The following is a 19020-nucleotide window of genomic DNA, read 5'->3' on the forward strand; positions in this document are numbered from 1 at the left end:
GGTGGAATCATTTGGGGTGCAGTCCTCTTTTAACCTAAACATGGTTTGTGTGGAGCCAGCGTCAGTCCAGCTCCGTTTGCCAGTTCCTTGGTTCAGAGCAGAGTTCGGTGCCTGCAGCGTGCACGGGCTCTGCCGGGGCCTGGAGCCCATCCATGCACTTCCCTCTGCTGGAGGAGGCACAGGAGCCACATTTGCCAAAGGCTGCTTTCATGTTCTCACCTCGGCTTCCAAATGCAGTTGAGCTGAAACAACAGTGTATTGCCACCAACACAGACAAGCCTTTTCTCTGTCCTGCCTTCCCATTCCCTTTCTTATGGATTCTCCCCATCTGAAAGCTGTCATATGTATACTAATGAAAAGACACAAAAGATGCATTTTAATATAGTTTTGCTAGCTCTGCTCAGGTCTTCTTTTTTTTTTTTTCCTCTATTGTGAATAGTTACTCAACCTCATGGAAGTACTGTATTTTATCTCTGTTTAAGACATGTAGGTATATTTTACTAGCAATTGTCTCCTTTATGGGGAGTAGGGGTAGTTTAGTGTATCTAGCCTACCTCTGCTCAGAAAGCTCCCAGTAGCTGGAGGTACCACATGAAAAGGAGATCATGTGTAATTAAAAAACAAAATAAAAATGTCTTCGCTGCATGTTCTATTTTACAGAGTTGAAAAACAGAACTTCTCTGAAATTTTCTCCGGGTTTTTATAATAGCCTTATGCCTAATTTGGGCTGTGTTCTGAGCAGCTGAGTGTGTTGTGTTGCTACAGAATGAAGTCTATGGGAGGCAAAAGGACAGTGCAACTGCCAGCCACATTCAGAAGAAAAAGATAAATGGAAAACTAAGAATAGCTTTGCCCATTTTCAGGGAGGAACCTTCCATCTGATGAGGCCCTTGCTAGCTCACCACAGTGCCTCAGCAGGTGATTCCTCCTGTCCTTGCTTTGCAAGTTCAAATGCCCACATGCCTCCAAACCGTGATGCTATGCAGGAATAGAGAACAGGTGTGTGCCACAGAGGGGTGGATGGACCTGTAACAGAGATGTCAACGTCAGTGCTTCTGCCTGGTATGTTCTGTAAGCGGCCCTGGCCTTGGTTTTCCATTTTTAGTGTTTGTTTTCAGACACGTGGAACGTGAGGCAACCTGCAGAGCAGGGGTGACTCTAAGATTACCTCTGTGTTGCGTAAATGCCCTGGCCGTGGGACGTGAGGCTTGTTCCCCCTGCCCCACACGGGCGGGCATCCACCACTGTGGCAAGCCAGCCCTAGAGCAGGCTGGCCATGCCCCACTGAGACTTGTCCCTGCATATCCTCTGGTCCCTAAAGCATAGTTGTCCTCTTTTTCTCCTTTTTTTTTTTTTTTTTTTTGGCTTTTTCAACATGGCTCCGTTGCTTTCTAGCAATGAAAACACACTCTCAGGGTCCTTTTCAGCACTTCTGTTAACCAATCCCCATCTTTAGAACCAAGAATGAACTAAAAGAAGCTACTTTCACCATTTGGGCGAATTTTCTTATTATTTCTTCTAATGTAGAGCAGGCATGGCAATGCTTCTGTGTGTCCTGAAAATCCATTAAGTACAGAGATATTTCTACACAGGTCAGTAACTCAGACTGTGATTAACTTATTGCTTATTAACTTGTTGGTTTGGGTGCTAGGATGATGCATCCCTTACACTGCTGGTCTTTTCCATCTGAATAGCAATCAGTACTGCCCCCTGAAAAAGATCAAAGAAAACAAAAAACTTTGCCCTGTTATCAGTTATCAAAATTACAGTCAAGTCAATCAATGCTTTCTGTTTACCTATGTTTATATTTACATTTCTGTTTCTGTCTGTAAAGAAGTATCAATTTGTGAGTCTTAAGGATTTTATTAGACACAGGATGCCATTTCAATACATCTTTCAAAATAGCTTCCTTCCAGAGTCGCAGTGTGGACTGACCTCAGCTTTAGGAAAAAGTCACTCTTTGCCAGGGAGTAAGAGGCATGGAACTGAAGTTGGTGTTTTGTTCAGTGTTTATCCAGGGGTGCAGTGAATTAGCAGAACATTCTTGTACTAGGTGGGACAGAACAAGAAAGCTGTTAACAAAATATCTCCATAGGATGTAATTAGAAATAGGAGAGGTTATCTGCATTTCATTGATTTCTTACTGCTTAATCCCTCCTTCTAGAGTGTGCAGAGCCTGGAAAACTGCTTTTATAATAGCTTTTACTTCTGACTGGTCTCTGAGAGGGAGGCTGACAGCATATCAGAAACGGGCAGAAGAAAAAATATTAATTTACATGTTGTTGGATAAATAAGCACCCCTGTGGAGGCATCTGTTTTTCTGGGTGTAGAGTTACTTTGGCTGGGTAGGGCTAAGGATCTCCTGGCTTGCTTTAAGCTGGGTTGCAGAAACGAGGCTTTTGCAGGTCTGCTCTTATAGTTTCATTGAACAAAGCCCCTGCAAAATCCCTGGGTTATGAAATATTTCCTCTCTGTCGGGTCCCAGACAAGAGATGGCATCTGCAGAGCCAGAAAAGGAAGTCCTTGCCTTATAGAGAGGGCTCTTGGTGTGACACAATGGCTGATATAAAGTGTCAGGGGAGCTGAGTTGAAGGCAAAGGAACAAAGGAAGATCAAGATTCGGTGGCTGTCTCGGGCAAAAGGAAAGTGGAAAGTGTCTTGGGCATGGATAAATTTAAGGCTGCACTTGTTCTGGCTGGGGTAGGGGATGCTCTCGGTTATCGCAATTTCTCCCGCGAAAACAATGCCTTAGGAGCAAAAATCCAGCAGGAGCTGAAGGAAATCGGAGGGCTTGAGAACCTGGTGCTCTCTCCTGACAAGTGGCCAGTAAGTGACAACACGCTCATGCACATGGCTACAGCTGAGGCTGTCATCACAGGTAGGTACGGCGGGAACAGCGACCACGGTCTGCAGAGGAGCTGTGGAGCTGCTGCATTTCTTAGAATAAGCCTGATTGCTGGGGAGATCGTGAGAAAGCGTGTCAGAAATGCTGCTTATGGGAATGAGAATGTGCATTAGCTTGGCTGCTCCTGTGACCATCTCACAAACTGGGGGTCTTGATTTCTGGAGTGTGGACAGGCTCTTCCTATATTTCCCCTAGAGATATACAGTTGGTTAAAGACTAAAATATCACATGTACAGCATAACAAAATAATTGCCAAGTAGATTATCTGTATGCTGGAGTACATCAGGGAATATTACAGCCACTAGAGAGTCTTCCGTAACAGATAAGAATTCTTCTGAGTGCATTTTCCAAATGTTTGTGTCCAGGCTGGAGTAGAGTTACCTTAGTACCTCTTTCAGGCTAAAAGCACTAGTGCTGTATCCTCTTTGCTGCCCCTCAAACAAAGGGTTGCCTCTGCAAAAACCTATTTGTTTTATAAGGAGAGCTCTGTGTCTTTAGTCCAAAAAGTATCCTAACACACTGTATTTATAATGAAATCTGTGAGAATAGTGGAAGTTATTAAGATGTCTTCTAAAATCACAATGGTCTGAGAGAGAACATTTGTTTTTTCTTAAGGTGGGGTTAATCTTTTTAAGATGAGAAGTGTTTGTATCAACACCTTACCCATGAAACTAGAGCTTTCTGAGACTGGCAAGATCATAGAAAGTACACCAGAAGACAGTGACCTCTCAACAGTATTTTGCCTCTTCAGAATGATTCAATTTTTCTTAAATCTCTGTAAAAGCATTCCTGATTTTTCTCAAAACTCATAATACTGGATAACTACCAGTAGCAGAAGCTCCCAGTGTAGCAGAGTATCTTTGACAGAGTATCAGTGAGGTTTCCTTTGTGCTAGTGTTTCACTCCTTTATCTGCCTGCTTCCAATCTGCTCTAAATTTAGTAGGTAGAGATCAGTTGAAGAGTGTGTAGGACACTTCATACTTGGCTATTAGCTAACCAATGGTTTAAGGGGTAGCTAATACACTAAAGATAAGGGTAAGATGTCAGCCTATCAAGAAAAAAGATGACTAGCATATTTCTGAATATAGGCTATGATTAAATACATATCATATGTTCCTTCCTAACTTCTGGGTAATCAAGTCAGTTAGAACAACAGTAAAACAATAGTTCTTAAGTATAGCAGCCTGTAAATTGCTCGAAAGAAAAAAAATTTAAACTACTTTTTCCATTGACTGTGTTTATCCTACACTCTCATTTCTTTCACCTGGTCAGACAAACATTTTAAAAAGGTGCTTTCATGGGCTGGAGAGGAAACAGCAAGATGGAGTAGGGAATTTTAGAAAAAATCTTCATTTCAGAGTAACACTGGTGAGTGGAATAGAACAAGTCCTTCTCCTGCTTCCCACAAGGGAAACAAGAACTGCTCCAGCCCACAGCAGTTTGACATGGAGAATGCAAAAAAGCCCCATGGCTTGCTCATGGCCCAGCCTAGGTGCCAAATCAGCCTCATCAACAGAGTGAAGCTGAAGAAGGTGAATGTTTGTGAGGCTGAAAGCATCTGCCACCAGCCCTGGGGACCTGCCCCTACTACTGTGGAAACAGATTCAAAAAGAAGGAAAAAAAAAAAAAAGCTGGGGAACTAAGCAATACAAAAATCTCTGTTGTTCCCTGCCCTGCTCCCTGCACATCCTGTTTGCCTGGCTGGCTGCCTGCTGGCCACAGCATTCCCCAGACACTCACCTGCAGTTGCAGGATATTCGTAGGCTGGGACATACTTGCCCACAGCTCAAAGCCATGAAGTCCTGCTGTCATAGTCAGGGCACTGCCCTCGGGGAGCTCCCAGCCTGAGGCTGAGGCAGCAGCCAAGGGGCAGGCTTGTGTTGAAGACAGAGGTAGTTTGGCCAGCGCTTTGGCAGCTGCACGGAGAACAGCCCAGGAGGGGCATGGCCACAAGCAGCCTGGGCTGTGGGCACTGCTGCAGACTGAGCTGCTGCTCCCCAAATCCACCTTGAGCCCTGACTGAAAGGCTGATCTGACAATGAAGGACAGACAAAACATCTGCTTCCAGGAGGAGTCTGTCCTATAAGTGAGGAACAAGGACAGCATCATCAAATGCAGGGAAAGTATCTCAGTAACAACAAAAGTGTTGTTGTCTTCCTCTCTTGCTTACACAGGGGCTCAAAAAAAAAAATAAAAATAGTTGATTTCTAAAGAAAGAACCTGTCCAATTGATGGCTGAGACAACAATCTGGCTCCAGGCATGGGAACCACAGTGGGCCTGAACAGCCTGGCGGTGCTGGACCACAGGGATTCTGTGCTCTGGGGACAAGGTTTCTGCAGGAGCTCCCAGCCAGTAAACCCTCCTCCTGGCTCCCATCTGGATAAACTGTGATACCTGACTCCTAAATCTGTAAAGAGCTGGCAGCTTGAAAGTGTCTTGTTTCTTCAAGGATCTTATGTGGGATGGCCAGTATAAATGGTAGTGTATTATTTTATGTGAAAGCAGAGGAATCTTTGTTCTACCCTTCATCTTCTTTTTTGTCTGCCTCCAGAAGTGGTACTTCAAAACGTCTCTTCCTTCTAGGACTCCAAATTTTCTCCTAAGTTAAATTGTGGGTTTCCAGAATTCACCCTCTTTAACAAAATGAAGATATTTTTAGAAGAACTTGCCCTGCTGTGTCATTCAACCTGTGCAACTAACCAAGCATTAAGCGGGGTTTCTCTAAGTATGTAGAAAATATATGAGTGGATAAATCCCTTTGGCCTCTGTTCCTACTGATTACACAGCTGTAATAGATGCCAGGGGAAGGTTTTCCTTGACACGAGTCAAGGGCAGGATTCTTCAAGAGCAACAACAAACAACATCAGTTGAGAGAAGCAGCAATACTGAAGGAACAGTCTATGTTGAACAGAGGGAAGGTTCCTCCTTAGGCAAGACTGTAGGACTTTGAAAAAATAATCTATAAACAGATGTTGTCAGTGAATTTATTACAGATAGAAAATTATGTGCTGGAAACTGCCTTCAGGCAGTAGGGATTTACTACTCTTACTGATTTTTATAGTATTTTTTTTCAACTTCACTGTTCATGATATTATAAGATATTTGGAGCCCTGCATGAAAGACTTACAAATTTTAGACAAAATACATATAACATACAGATTAAAAAAAGGAAGTCACAATTTGCTTTTGTATCTAGTCATGCATATCTCTTAAAGTGATTCTGTAATGTAGTAATTTCAAAATAAAAAAAAAGTCTTTCATTTTTAAATTGGATTCATGTCTCTAAAGGCAGGGGCTGAGCCAGGCACAATTGGCTTTACCCAGACCCCATGGCAGCCACGCTGTCACCTGACAGTTGATCACCTCTGTAATGACTTCACACCACAGAGCTTAAATAAAGCCCTCAGCAGCTACTGTTGATTAACAGAGTGCTTCATCATCATGCCAGTGAAGGAATTAAACATGGGAAGAAAAGGAGAGAAAGATGAGAACTGAGAGTCAAGACCATTCTCCCTCCCGCCTGCTGTCATGTTGTGTAAAAATGTGACGGTGGCATCAGAAACGTATCTTGGAATCTTGGACTCGGTATCTTGGAAGTGGAAACAGGAATATTTCTCAAATACACAGTGAGCTTGCTTGCATGTTTTTTTGTTCTTCTGCCTTCACACAACAACCTTCTCTCCCCTCCTCTGGGCAGATTACTGGTGTTTGGAAGACCTGTACCGGGAGCTGGTGAAGCGCTACGTGGATGCTGTGGAGAAGCTCTCGGGCAGGCGGCCGGACCCCGCCACCATCGAAGGCTGCAGGGAGTTAAAGCCAGACAACCACCTCCTGGCCTGGCACACACCCTTCAATGAAAAGGGTACGGTACCACTTTCCTTGTAGAGGGCCTGGCTGGAATAATGCATGCTATCTGTGTTTGTGGCTATATGGAAATTGTTTCCTTTCCCCCCTGACATCAAAGGCCACTATCCCTGAAACATTTCCATGCTCGCCTGAGGATGACAAGAGATCTGCCAAGAATTCCTTCTGTAGGGCACTGTGTCCTCTTGTAAGCAAACCCCTCCCTCTTCACCATCTATTTAAAGAGACTTTGTCCTTGGCTCTGTGCCTCAGGGTCCAGATTTTTGTCCTTGAGTTTAATGGTTATTTTAAGAAATATTTTCTGCCATTTTTCCTTTAAGCATTTGTAGACTTGGATCTTTTCAGTGAAACCAGATCTGAAACCAAATGCCAAGCCTGTAAATTGCTCTAAGCACCAACACGTTCACTGGAGGGAAAGCAGAGACTTTTCTCCATTTGGATGCCCTGCTAACAACTATGACTGTTTTATTGATAGTCCCTAATATTCCTACCCTGGTTTACCTATGACTGTTCCTCTCTTTCTTACCCTTTATGATAATTTACTTCTACAATTAATAAAGTTTCTACTTAAAGTTAAATAACATTCATGCAGCCATGTGCACACCCATACACACACAGTGCAATTCATCCTGAAAGCCTGTAGAGACACCCCATTATCAGAGGATGGGGACCCAGACGGCCAAAAACGGTGTCAGCTCACACCCATGGTGGCTGTGTCAGTGTGACACTCAGCCACTGCAGAACACACTGCCTCAACAGAACTGCCTATTGATGCAACACCATGGCAAAGACCTGGTGGCACAATGCCATGGCTATTTCTGGGTGTCTGCAACCAGCTTTCTCTGACAAAAAAAGGATCTCTCACTTGTCTCCCACTCCTCACAACAGCTGCTGGGAGTGAAAAGGGTGTATTCTTCCCACCCTGCTCTCAGCCATCCAGATCTGAAAAAGTGCCCCTTTGGCAGCTGTGTTTTGTGACTGACAGTGGATAAAATTTGGGGAAAATAATTGTGGGAGCTGCTGTTGGCCCCAAGTAGCTCTTAACATTGTTTGACAAGCAGTTAAGTATGGCTGTTGCCTGGTCCACTGCAGTGTTGGAGCTACCACTCTTCTTTCAGCCTTCCTCCTTCCCAGCTTTCCATGGACTATCTGCTTTGGGGATACTCTGGGCTAGAAGAATCTAAAATTAATTCCTTCCCTGAGATCTGACAGCTAAAAGCCACCTTCTCCATCTGGTCTGACAAATAATTATTCGGAACATCTCAGGAAGCCTTTTTTTCACCTGAGAGCAGAAGAATCTGAAGTGGAGATGTTCTGTCTTTTATGGGACCCAACAGCGCTAGGGACATAATTAACTTTTAATAGAATTTGCACAAAATTCTTGAGGCAAAAACATGCCACAGGCATTGAATGCCTGGGACTGAATGCCTAGCAGTCAGACTATATTTTGGATGGGCTGGAACCAAAAGGCTGATTTGCTGTGGGCATTCTCTCTTATCTTGCTTCCAGCAATAATTCATGTGTCAGCATTCATGGACTTATCTTGGGTAATTTTGCATTGCTTATGGAAATGCTCTCTAGACTGCTCAAATTCTTGTGGGTTTAGTCAGCACACTGAACCCCTAAGTCAAATTGCCCTATGTGTCTCTGCCACCTCATGTCATGCTCGTTGCCACACTCATTGCAGAGATACCTGGGTTATGTTAGAAGCTGATGAGATTCCTGTGACCACCAGAAAACCTGCCCAAGATTGTCTAACACCTTCCATTTTAAGAGCTTGTTTACAATTTACAACATGATAAGCACGAGGCTAAAATTCTCTCCATTAAGTGTTTGCCACTGTTTGTAAGTACTTGTTTAAAGTTTTGATGCAGGTGAGTCTGCTGTTTTTGAGCCACGGTAAAAATGTTTTGACCCAGTGCCAAAATTTCAAATTGTTCAGAAGAAAATCATTGATATTCTAAACTGGAACCAAAATTTAAATAAGGTAGTATCCCCTGAGCCAGATATTTGCTTTTGGAGTGACTGCAAAAGGCCAATCAAATGGTGGGTCAAATAGCTGGGCTCTACCTGTATCGTGTATTTCAGGCCGAGACTGCTTGCATCCAAGCAGGTCTTTATTTGCAGCTGTGGAAGCAACTTCTGGGCCTCCTGGAAGCATATGACAATTTTTTGCAGGTGTTATTGGCAGAGGTGCATGAGGGAAAGGTGTGAGGAAAAATGAGGAAAGTGAGGGGAATGTTGAAGAGAAGGTTAAGCTGCAGATGCACAGGCGATAAAGGTGCTAGGCTTTAAGTTTGCATGCAGAATGATCTGTAGTCACAAAAGGCACATCCTCTTGAGGGCTTAGCATCCATTACCCAATTCTTTGTTATTCTACAGGTGTAGAGTGAAGAAAATCACACTGAGGTATGACATACTAAAAAAGAATAATGTAGCACACGAATTAAAAGGAAAATTGATAGGTACAGCAAAAATTCACTGTTTCCTGCAGGACAGCAACAAGGCATTTCTAATGAAACTTGGAGGTCATGAGCTCCAAGCAAGACAAAAGAAAAGGACTTCACACAACATCTACATAAGCTGCATTACTATTTTCCACTGCCAATTTGCAGATGCTACAGTTCATGTGAGTTTGAAAATGAGCTGGGCAAATTCACTCAGGGGAAATCCTTCAAGGGTTTTTAAGCAGAAAGATGAATAGCCAGCTGCCTCCTGGATCAGGGAGACAAACTGTCAGCAGCTTTGTTAGTACAAAGGGATAATGTCACTTTACTTCTCTTTTACACTTTCTTGAGTATCCTCTTCATTGTCAGACAGGATGAGTTGGCTTGACCTTTGATCTGGTCGCAGAGGACAGTCCTTATGTTGTCACTCCTGTTGCTTGGACTAGTCTTACTCTCCCTTGTGTCCTTAGTTCAAATGGCAGATGTGAGACATGGGAGTTTGCTCCCTGAAGCCCTGTCTGGGTTTAGTGCTACTCCATGTGATGGAATCTTTTGTTACCGAGTTTACTTATCTAATTCTGCAGAAGGTTTTAATGGAACTTCCCAGACTGTAAGAAAGCAATGAACTGAGAAATACAAGCTCCTCCAGAGCAGCAGTCAGATTACTGTAGTACATCTTCCACTTGAGATGTACTGAGAGATATTATTTAATTAGCAGCTTTGTGTAGTGCAAGAGCCTCCCCTCTTGGATAACCACCATGGACTGTGTCCTTTGGAAAAAACAGGTCTGCACAGTGAAGACTTTCATCTGCTACTCTATGGCAGCAATTTAAATACTCTATTTAATGAAGAGTTTGGTCTTGCAAGCAGGAGATATTTCTCCCAGTTGAGTGGTGCCCTGGAAGACTGGATTTCCTTCCTGATTCTTCCTTGTGGTTTCTGTGTGATCTGTGGGCTAGGCAGACAGTTTTATCTGTTCCTGGATAGCTGCTCTAGGGAAGAAGAAGAACTCTTTTCCTAAGAGGGAAATTCAGATATTGCACCTAGAAATGCCAGCAGGTGGTTTATGTTAGTTTGGCTCAGGTTTCAGTTTGGTTTGAAGTAGATCTCACTGCCACTCCCACTACTCCACTTGGATCACACTCATAATCTTAGGACGTTGGAGTTGGAGCCACTTGCTCAAGCTGGCATGAGAGTTGATGGTAAGAGGTGTTCCAAAAGAGCCCCTGGTGCTTTGCTGTCACAGCAGACAAAGCCCAGTGGAGCAGCTGAGGACCCTTCTCCAGATAAGGGACTGAAAGCTGTGACCTGGCTCCTTGGCATCTGCTGCTTCAATTCACTCTGGCCCCCGAGTTGCTCCTACTATGCCATCATACATACAAATGGACATCCTGCCTTCCTCCATGCGGCCTGCCTGGGAAAGACAAGGAGATTGGGCTCCTAATGCAGGTTTACATAAGCTAAAATTAGGTGGCATAAATATGCCCCTTATCTTCCAGGAACCTAGAAGAGAAATGCTGATTGCTCTCAGCTATTCCCAAGGTCACTGGGAAGTGTGACTGAGCAAAGACAGCACTGAAAAATGCCAAGTACTTTGAAAAATAGAAACCTAACCTTCTCAGGGTGGTTGTCTGCAATGAGTTAATGCTTTTTTGGGCATTGGCTCACCAGCTGCAAAGAGGAGATAATCACCTCACTGGTGCCTGGTAGAAGATAAGCTCATTAAAACTTCTCAGGGATCCTAAAATTACTGTGATAAGTACTGCAGAGAAACTCATTAGTAAGTTTAACTCCATTCAATGAAGTGTATAAAAGTTGAACACCTGGGATCACACATTCAGTGCTAAGGATTAAAAGAAATTCTGAATTAGCTTCAATAAACAAATTCTGTGCTACACAAGGGGTGGAGATTCCCAAGACTAAGCTTGGTAAGTGTAGGCTGTAGCACAACAAGCACTAATTTCAGGTTACATGGGAAATTTCAGTTCTGACATTGGCTAACTTTGTAGGATTTGGCTCAGTAGCCTTTAGTTTCTTTTGCACACATTATTTTCATATGTAGCAGAAACTGGTGAGGCTCTCTAGGATGAAATATGCATTAAAATTGAAAGGCAAACTGTGAAGCTCTTATAAAGTTTTTTAATTGTGTGTTTACAACTATAACGTAAGGGTGTGTGGAAATGAATCTGTTTCTCAAAGTTCTGTTTCTGGTGTGGATACCCAGAGCAAGCAAAACAGCAGAGTCAGCCAAAAATGAGTGAAGATGGGATGAGAGTTTGGATCAAACAAGTCCTGTGAACAAGAGATCACATGGCTTTCTGAGCCCACTGTGGTCTTCACAACACTTGATTATACTGGAATATACCTGTAAAACCAGGTATATTCCAGTATATACCAGTATATACCTGGAATTTTTTGGTAAATTCTTCACAAAAAACTTTCAAAACTTGTACCTCATTTTGCATGGTAATTTCCCATTCCCTGAGGAGTACCCTTCCCACACATGAGCTGAATTAATGAAGTGTGCTTGTCTCACATTTTATCAATTTTATAATTTTATTTGTGTGAGATCAGTCTCCTTTTAAAGGCATGGTGTAATCCTTTTGCTTAAGGTTCTGGATTTGGAGCCTCCACAAAAGCCATGTGTTTAGGGATGCGATACTGGAAGCCAGAGAGGCTGGAGTCACTCATTGAAGTGAGCATTGAGTGTGGACGAATGACTCACAACCATCCCACAGGTAATGCTTGCACTCTGACATCCCCTAAGGCAGCTTTGCTCTTCTGCAGGTACTAACACGGCCCCTGTGAACTCCCCTGGTTAACCCACTTCTGCTTTGCAGGCTTCAAGGCCTGAGTGTGAACTTTGCTTGGTGACATATACATGTATGTATATTATTTATGTAGGCTTATATATTTGCTTGTATACTATACTCAGCATCCTCAAGCACAGTTGTTTTCTCTCCTAAAATCCCAATATGTAAATATAACCTGCCTTGTCCAAAGCATATTCATGTTAGTTGCCCTGATCAACTTTTAAGATTCATGTCTCTCTAGATGACTCACTGTTATCACTCAAATTTATGGTTCAGGGGATAACAACATTTTTCTCTTGGCAGGTTTCGTCATATCCAATCACTGTAGGTAAAGGTAGGGAAAAAATCTAACTCCACATATTTTAGGATACAATCTGAAACATTTTCTAAACAAAACCTAAATAAGCAGATTTAATGTTGTTTTCAATATTCAGATCTGTCATTTTGATAATTTTATGCTATGTAAACATGTATTCATTCTGTCTGTTTTAAACAGCAATAAATAAAACCATAATGAATGATGACATGTTCAACACAGTGCTATAAAGCAGTCAGAAAAGTCATTAGGATGCCATAAAATTAGGGAAAAGCATTCAAAACAAAGCAGAAAATTAGGCTGGCATGTAAAGTCCATGGCACATTAGCAGCCATAAGACCGCTTGTATTCTGTGTCCATTATGTCAGAAAGGGCTTTATGAGACCAAGAAAATGGCAGCAAGGAGGATCCAAGTTGCCTGACACCTTTCACACAATGAGAAACTACATCCAGAAAGAGTTTTCAGCTGGGAAAAGAAACAAGTAGTACTGCAGGAAGGCAGGAAGGAGAGGGGTGGAAGGGCCATATGCACCTCACTGCCATCCTGAAATGTGTCAGGGAAATGCCAGTTATGATCCTCATAACTCAGCTTCAGAAAAACCAACCAGTGTGTCAGCTGGGACTGAAACATGAAGACAAAGGAAATAGTTGCCCATGTTATGCACAGTGAAGCCTCAGACCTTGCTTGTTCAGGCAGCTGCAAAGTCCACAGGTATTCCTGGGTTGAAAGGGGACCAGACAAAGAGGCTGTCTTGTCAAAATCAAACAAGCTGTGTAATTAGAATGGCCCCTAAAACTAGCTTGGTTGCTTTGGGGAATGGAGAAGCCAAATCACTTCACTCTGTAGCTCCCTCTGTCCTACACAGGCAAACACCTTGGCTGGGTGTGCCTTCTTCCCCAGTGAGGAGCAGCAGTGAGCAGGGGCAGCAGGGCGACAGCAGCAGGGGGTGGGCAGCCTGGGGAGTGGGCAGGAGGAGACTGCCAGCACCTGGAAACTTTCAGGGCACACCCCACCCTCTGCCACCCTCTGAGTGAGCTGTCCCACTGCCCCCTGCTTGCCCTTTGATTCACACTCTAAACCCTCTGCTGCCACCTTCACAGTATGTGCGGCCCTCAAGGATCTTTGTGGCATCTGGACTAGATGCTGTCTATCAGAGTGAGATCCTTTGGGCTGGGTCTACCCGGGCTGTTATTCTTTATGAGAACACCTCTGGAACTCCAGCTGGATGTGCCTCGGGCCTGACTCAGTATTGCAGGTCTTGTGGCAGAGGGAATTAGTAATCACCTCATCTGGGCTTGTCACCTCCTAAGATAATTTGTTTTACCTTTAGCAAAACACACAAAATTCATGACTACCTTTATGCATGAGTGAACGCTTTTGGACCCATGCACTGAGAGAAGCATCTGCATCAATACTTTGCTCAGCTAGGATTTATTTAGGTGACTGACTGGTTTTCTTAAGCTTCTTTTGCACACTGCACCAGGTTGGTTTTTTGCCCTTGCCAGAATGCCAAGAGGACAAGCAAATACAAGAAATGAGCCAACTGTTTCTGGTGTCATGGAAGTGTTGAGTGCCCATCAACAGTTACAATATTTGTAATATTTAAAATGTTGAAATATTTGTAACCAAAGAAGACCAGCATGTCTTTTTTGGAAAATTTCTTCTTTCTTCTAAGGAAACATGGGTTTGCTCCCTTAGAGTCAAATGAGCCAAAAATAGGGTTAGATCTAGCAACAACCACTCTTGGGTTGGATGATGCTGTAAACAAGCTGATATAGCCTGTAATGGAATCACTTTGTACAAGTCAATTATTTCATGTGACTTCAATTAGAAGATTTTCAGTATCCCATTGGTAGATGATGTTTATTTTTGACCCCTACCTCAATTTCTATCACATTACACCACTGAGAACAGAAGCTCCCTTCCATGTAAGATAAGTCGCAAACCAACAGGCAGCACTCATTAGCCAATAATCTCAACATGCCACAAGTCAGGCTGCAAACAGGAAGAGATGGGCTGTGTACATTTGTTAATCTACCTGACAGCCACAAGGCATTCCCCTGGTGATTTTATGAGGAAAAACAAGGACAAAAAGGATGGTACCAGCACAGATGCACACTGGTAATCCTCATTATTTGTGAATTTCAGGTTTCCTAGGGTCCCTTTGCACAGCTCTCTTTGTGGCATACGCAATACAAGGGAAACCCCTTGCTCAGTGGGGCAGAGAGATGATGAAGGTTGTGCCCATGGCTGAAGAATACTGTAAGAAGACCATTCGTCACATGGCAGGTACTGAGTCTGGATCAAATGTTTATTTTCTTAAAGCTATCTTTAGCTGGAAAGGCACTGAAGAAATGTCACTCCCTAATCTTTACATCTTGCTGCTTTCCCCTCTCTCCTCCCTCCAGAGGTTGTCCTCCCGCTTTCTCTGCTCAGAGAAGTAAGCTCTTCACAGGTAGTGCCACCTTCCTCTTCCACCAGTTAGTTGCCTGGTGTATTGGTGGCAAAAATACAAAGTAGATAGCAATGACCGTGCCCTACTGCACAGTTTTATTTTTAGGGAATCTTCAGAGATTTCTGGTCAGGGGGGAGGAAGGAAATTATATTTAGCAGGTCATTAGACAAACTGACTGTTGAGATTAATTATTCAGCTGCCTTCCATCAATTAGCACAGTTCAACATCTTCCTTAAAGAAAACCACTGACACTCCTCATCCTGCCAGGAAAATTTCACCTGCAGATGCCTCCTGACCAAGAGTTAGCTTTTGACAGCAATTCAGATTTGTCTTGTTGTTTTTCTGAAAAAATATTTAAGATACAACCTGTTGTATCCTTGTTTTAAACAACTAAGTGTCACTCAACTCCTGAACTTGATACTACCACTTTATTATTGCTATGCATGCGGTTTTTGGGGCAAAGGTACTTTAGCCCCCCTTGCCAGGAAGCGATGCTTGTAATGGTGAGACCTGCCGTGGCCAGATGATTATCATTACATGGGAACATCAAGGTAAGAGATTAAGGGACAGCTGTTGAGAAAGACTGAATTCTATAGAAATCTTTACTCAAGAGCACTCAGAAATTAAAATTTACCCCTGAAGAAAAGCTGCTGCTTTGAAATCTGAAAGGAGCCCCAGGAAGGCTTTCTGAAAGACCCTGAGTTTTCATCTGTGCCTCATTGCACACCAGGATTTTTTTAGCAGAGACCCAAGAGGAGCAGGTGCAGGATTAATGTGATCAAGCTTCTCTCTGAGTGGCTTTGCAGCAGGTCCCTGTCACTCCACTGGAGCAGGACCCCTTGTGTGGAGGTATGTGTGCTGGGCTCCTGAGGCATGCCCTCCAGCCAGTGCCCGTATTGTTGAGCTTCATCCTATTTTGGTAATGGGAAAAGTGTCCTGCATTAAAGTTAAGCTCCTTGGCTGCTGAGATGTTCTGCAAAGAAATCCTGCCAAACAGAGTCCTCCAGTTTTAGAAAATCCTATTTTAGCTATATTATCCCCCATGGATAACAAACAGAGAGTTTGTTATCCATGTCACAGAGAGTTCGACTCTACACCCCTCTCTGATATCCAGTTGCAACTACTGGCCAGATGGTTCCATGGACCTGAATGTGACCATCACCTCAGCTGGGCTCAAGGGATGGTGCAGAGCCTTGCGAGGGTTAGTGCCATGGGATTCTGACCATGCTACAGATCCACACAACAAAAATCTCCTTCACCTGCTTGATCCCTCTATTTCTGAAACTGTGAACAAGCCCCTTGCTTGTTAAGGTGCTACATAGAAAACACTCAGTTCTGAGTCATTTATGTTTATTTTCATGAGGGAATTAGGGGAAAAACCCCCACAAACAAACAAACAAAGAAAAAGCCAACAAAAAAGAAAGAGACAGGTCAGGTTACTCACATTTCGAAAAACTGTCCTAACCAGCTGCTGTAGTGGGTGTTGATAGTTTACATTTGTTTTGCTTACATTTGTTTTCCTCTAGGTGCTATATATGCATCTAGATGCTCTCCTTGGCCTGATGGCTGTAAATGCCCTTTCACTCTGTTTCTGTAAACACCTCCCCTTTTTAGGGTTCTGGTGAATGGAATGAGGCCAAGCTGGGTCACAGACTCAGAAAAAGGGAAGCTGGACATTTCCAGGTGTCTTGAGCACATGATCAAAAGCTCATCACTATCTGGGGCTGGAGAACTGGCAGCTGACAACTCTGTGAAAGTATCAGGTCCTACAAAGCAGCTTGGATTTGTACAAAAAAGCCCTTTAAAGATCTTAATTGCCAAAGAGAGTCACCACTGTGGCGTTTTAGGAAAAGAAGCAAAATCAGATTGCATCCTTCAGGTGAATGGTTTGGTTGTGCTTTGCGTGTGCTTCTCAGCCCTTGCAGCACACACCACTGAGCAGCCAAGCAGGAGAGAGACAGGGAAAAAGCAGGAATGTTAAATTTTATTTTACACAGTCTCATCCCAAACTACTAGTTTACCTTGGCATACTTAGCCATCCAGGCCACCTCACTGTTCTCTAACTCCTGACCCCTCTCAGCTTGCCAGGCAGGGTTTCCCTCCAGTCTCAGTTCTGCAGGCAGGTGCATGTGTATGTGCTTAACAGTCCAGTGTGGCTGACTTAGGTGCCTTTTCAAGCCTTTATAAAAAGGGTGAACCAGAGCATTGGCTTGAAAAGAAACTAAATTTAATAAGTTTATTTACATGGGGAACATTACGCATGATGAGAGATCACTTCCCAAAGTGACAGAAAAAAAGGAGACAGACGTTGTTAGTAAAAAAGGCTTACTTCTATGGGCACAGGTAGCAGATGTGTGTGTTATTTATCCCTTTGCTACATTCGATATGGATTATAATATATGCAAATGAAAATTTTGGACTTTCCTATCTGTTTTTTCCTGAATGATCACAAAATAAATGCTATAAAAATAGAACAGAAATACTGAAGAATTTATGCAATTAAAAGTTGATAGCTGAGGTAGGTGGCCAATTGTATTTAGGATGTGGAAGCATTTTTAGATATTTTTTAATCATAGTAAAGGAATAAAAACTGGCAAATAATTGATTATTTTCTTTTTGTGGACTCTTACCTTTTCCTTGGAGTGCTCTTCCATAAATTCTTGTAAAATTTCATCTTGATATATATTAAATGACATTAAAATAGCACAAAATTCTGAAAGTATTTTCTTTATTGCATCCTCTGTTTTCAATTAGAAATCCTGCTCCATACATACTTAGTATATATGCAGTATATTACTGTAAAATACCTGGGGTTTCATGTCAGTCATTATTCTGAAAATATGTTAAAGCAAAATTGAAAATGTTCTTGAAATTAAATACTACATCATTAATTTCTTTTGCCTTCAGAATATCAGGAGCACTGGTTTTACTTTGAAGCGAAGTGGCAGTTTTATTTGGAGGAGAGAGAAATCAATGAGGAAAATCAGAATCAACCTGTCTTTCCAGCTAACTATGATGCAGAGGAGAGAGAAAAGGTAACTGCAATTTCCAAAAGTTCTTGGGATGGCTCTGAACCAGCAGAGGTATTTTCAAAGAGACCACTATTTTTCAACTGATGACAGTGCCACTGTAGTCAGGATTTTTTTTTTTCTTTAATTTTAAGAAAGAAAAAAACAACTCTCAACCTTGACCCAGTTTTATGTTAGCTTAAAAAAAAAACAAACAGTTACCACCAGTCCTGGGTTTGCTGCCCTGGGAGAAAACAGGTGCAGAGAGGCAGGCTTAATGGTCTGTTACCCTGAGCAGGTACAAAATATGGGCCAATACTGTCTGAGGGTGGAAAAGGCAAATGTCCTGCCTAGGGCTCTCATTAAAGCCTAATGGAGCTGTGGCCAGAGTCTGACAAAAATACCCCCAGGTATCAGAGTCTGGATTTAGTCATGTTTTGTGGAGGGTGTCCCTGATCATGGCAGGGAATTAGAACTCAGTGGTCTTTAAAGGTCTCTTCCAATCCAAACCAGTCTATGATTTTTTGGTCCTTTGAGCAGAAGACAGGCATCCCAAGTGATTGATTTGCTGCCAACCTGGGCTGTGCCAAGCTAGTTTTAAATGTCTTGAGATGGTGTTTCACCACATTCCATGAGATACTATTTTATAATGTACATGATCTTTTCTTTGCTGGTCATATCTTCTTAGCTCGAGAGAAATAATGTGTCTTCTTCCCTGCTGTTTACAGCTATCTGATATGGGCTGGCACCCCCCAAAGCTCTCCACTTAGCAGTTAAGCAATAAGTATGTGGTTCTTGGCACCTTTTGCCATAAATCAATCCCTTTTTTCCAGGTTATGTAAGTATAGTTCTATGCTTACAAGTCACTTCGTGTATTTTTAGGTGATTATCTGTGCAGTGAAAGGTGCCTATGGAAGTCCAATTGACTGTGGATAAAAAGAAATTGCTCGCTCTAAATATAAGGAATATTCCTTTCCAGGTTTATTTTACTAATTCAGTGCCATGAATTTGCTACTAGTTTTATATTCCTTCCAGTACTACTGAAGTCTCTGCAAAGCTTTAGGAGAGATTAAACCAAACAGTAATTTCCGATTATTATTTCAAGAGGGAACTGTATGAATTTCTAATGCAGAAGCAAAATTTACCTTCATTACCCTACTGTTGGCCTACTGAGCTATGTATTTTGATGAACAAGAAAGGAAAAATGGG

General features: G+C 42.7%; 1 protein-coding gene across 3 annotated transcripts in view; it reads left to right on the top strand.

Moving 5' to 3' along the window:
• The first annotated feature begins 2424 nt into the window (after positions 1-2424).
• ADPRHL1 (ADP-ribosylhydrolase like 1) overlaps positions 2425-19020 on the top strand; it is a 31042-nt gene continuing 14446 nt past the window's right edge. The window contains exons 1-5 of one of the 3 annotated variants that reach the window (XM_050979893.1): positions 2425-2878; positions 6605-6769; positions 11831-11956; positions 14497-14637; positions 17711-17838. In XM_050979893.1, the coding sequence (XP_050835850.1) occupies positions 2665-2878; positions 6605-6769; positions 11831-11956; positions 14497-14637; positions 17711-17838 (774 nt within the window). In that variant the 5' untranslated portion in view covers positions 2425-2664. Of the gene's footprint in view, positions 2879-6604; positions 6770-11016; positions 11147-11830; positions 11957-14496; positions 14638-17710; positions 17839-19020 lie in introns of those variants that run through there. The other 2 variants (XM_050979905.1, XM_050979897.1) reach the window with 2 other exon arrangements.

The sequence above is a fragment of the Serinus canaria genome, chromosome 1, assembly GCF_022539315.1.
Source record: "Serinus canaria isolate serCan28SL12 chromosome 1, serCan2020, whole genome shotgun sequence".
Classification (NCBI taxonomy): domain Eukaryota; kingdom Metazoa; phylum Chordata; class Aves; order Passeriformes; family Fringillidae; genus Serinus; species Serinus canaria.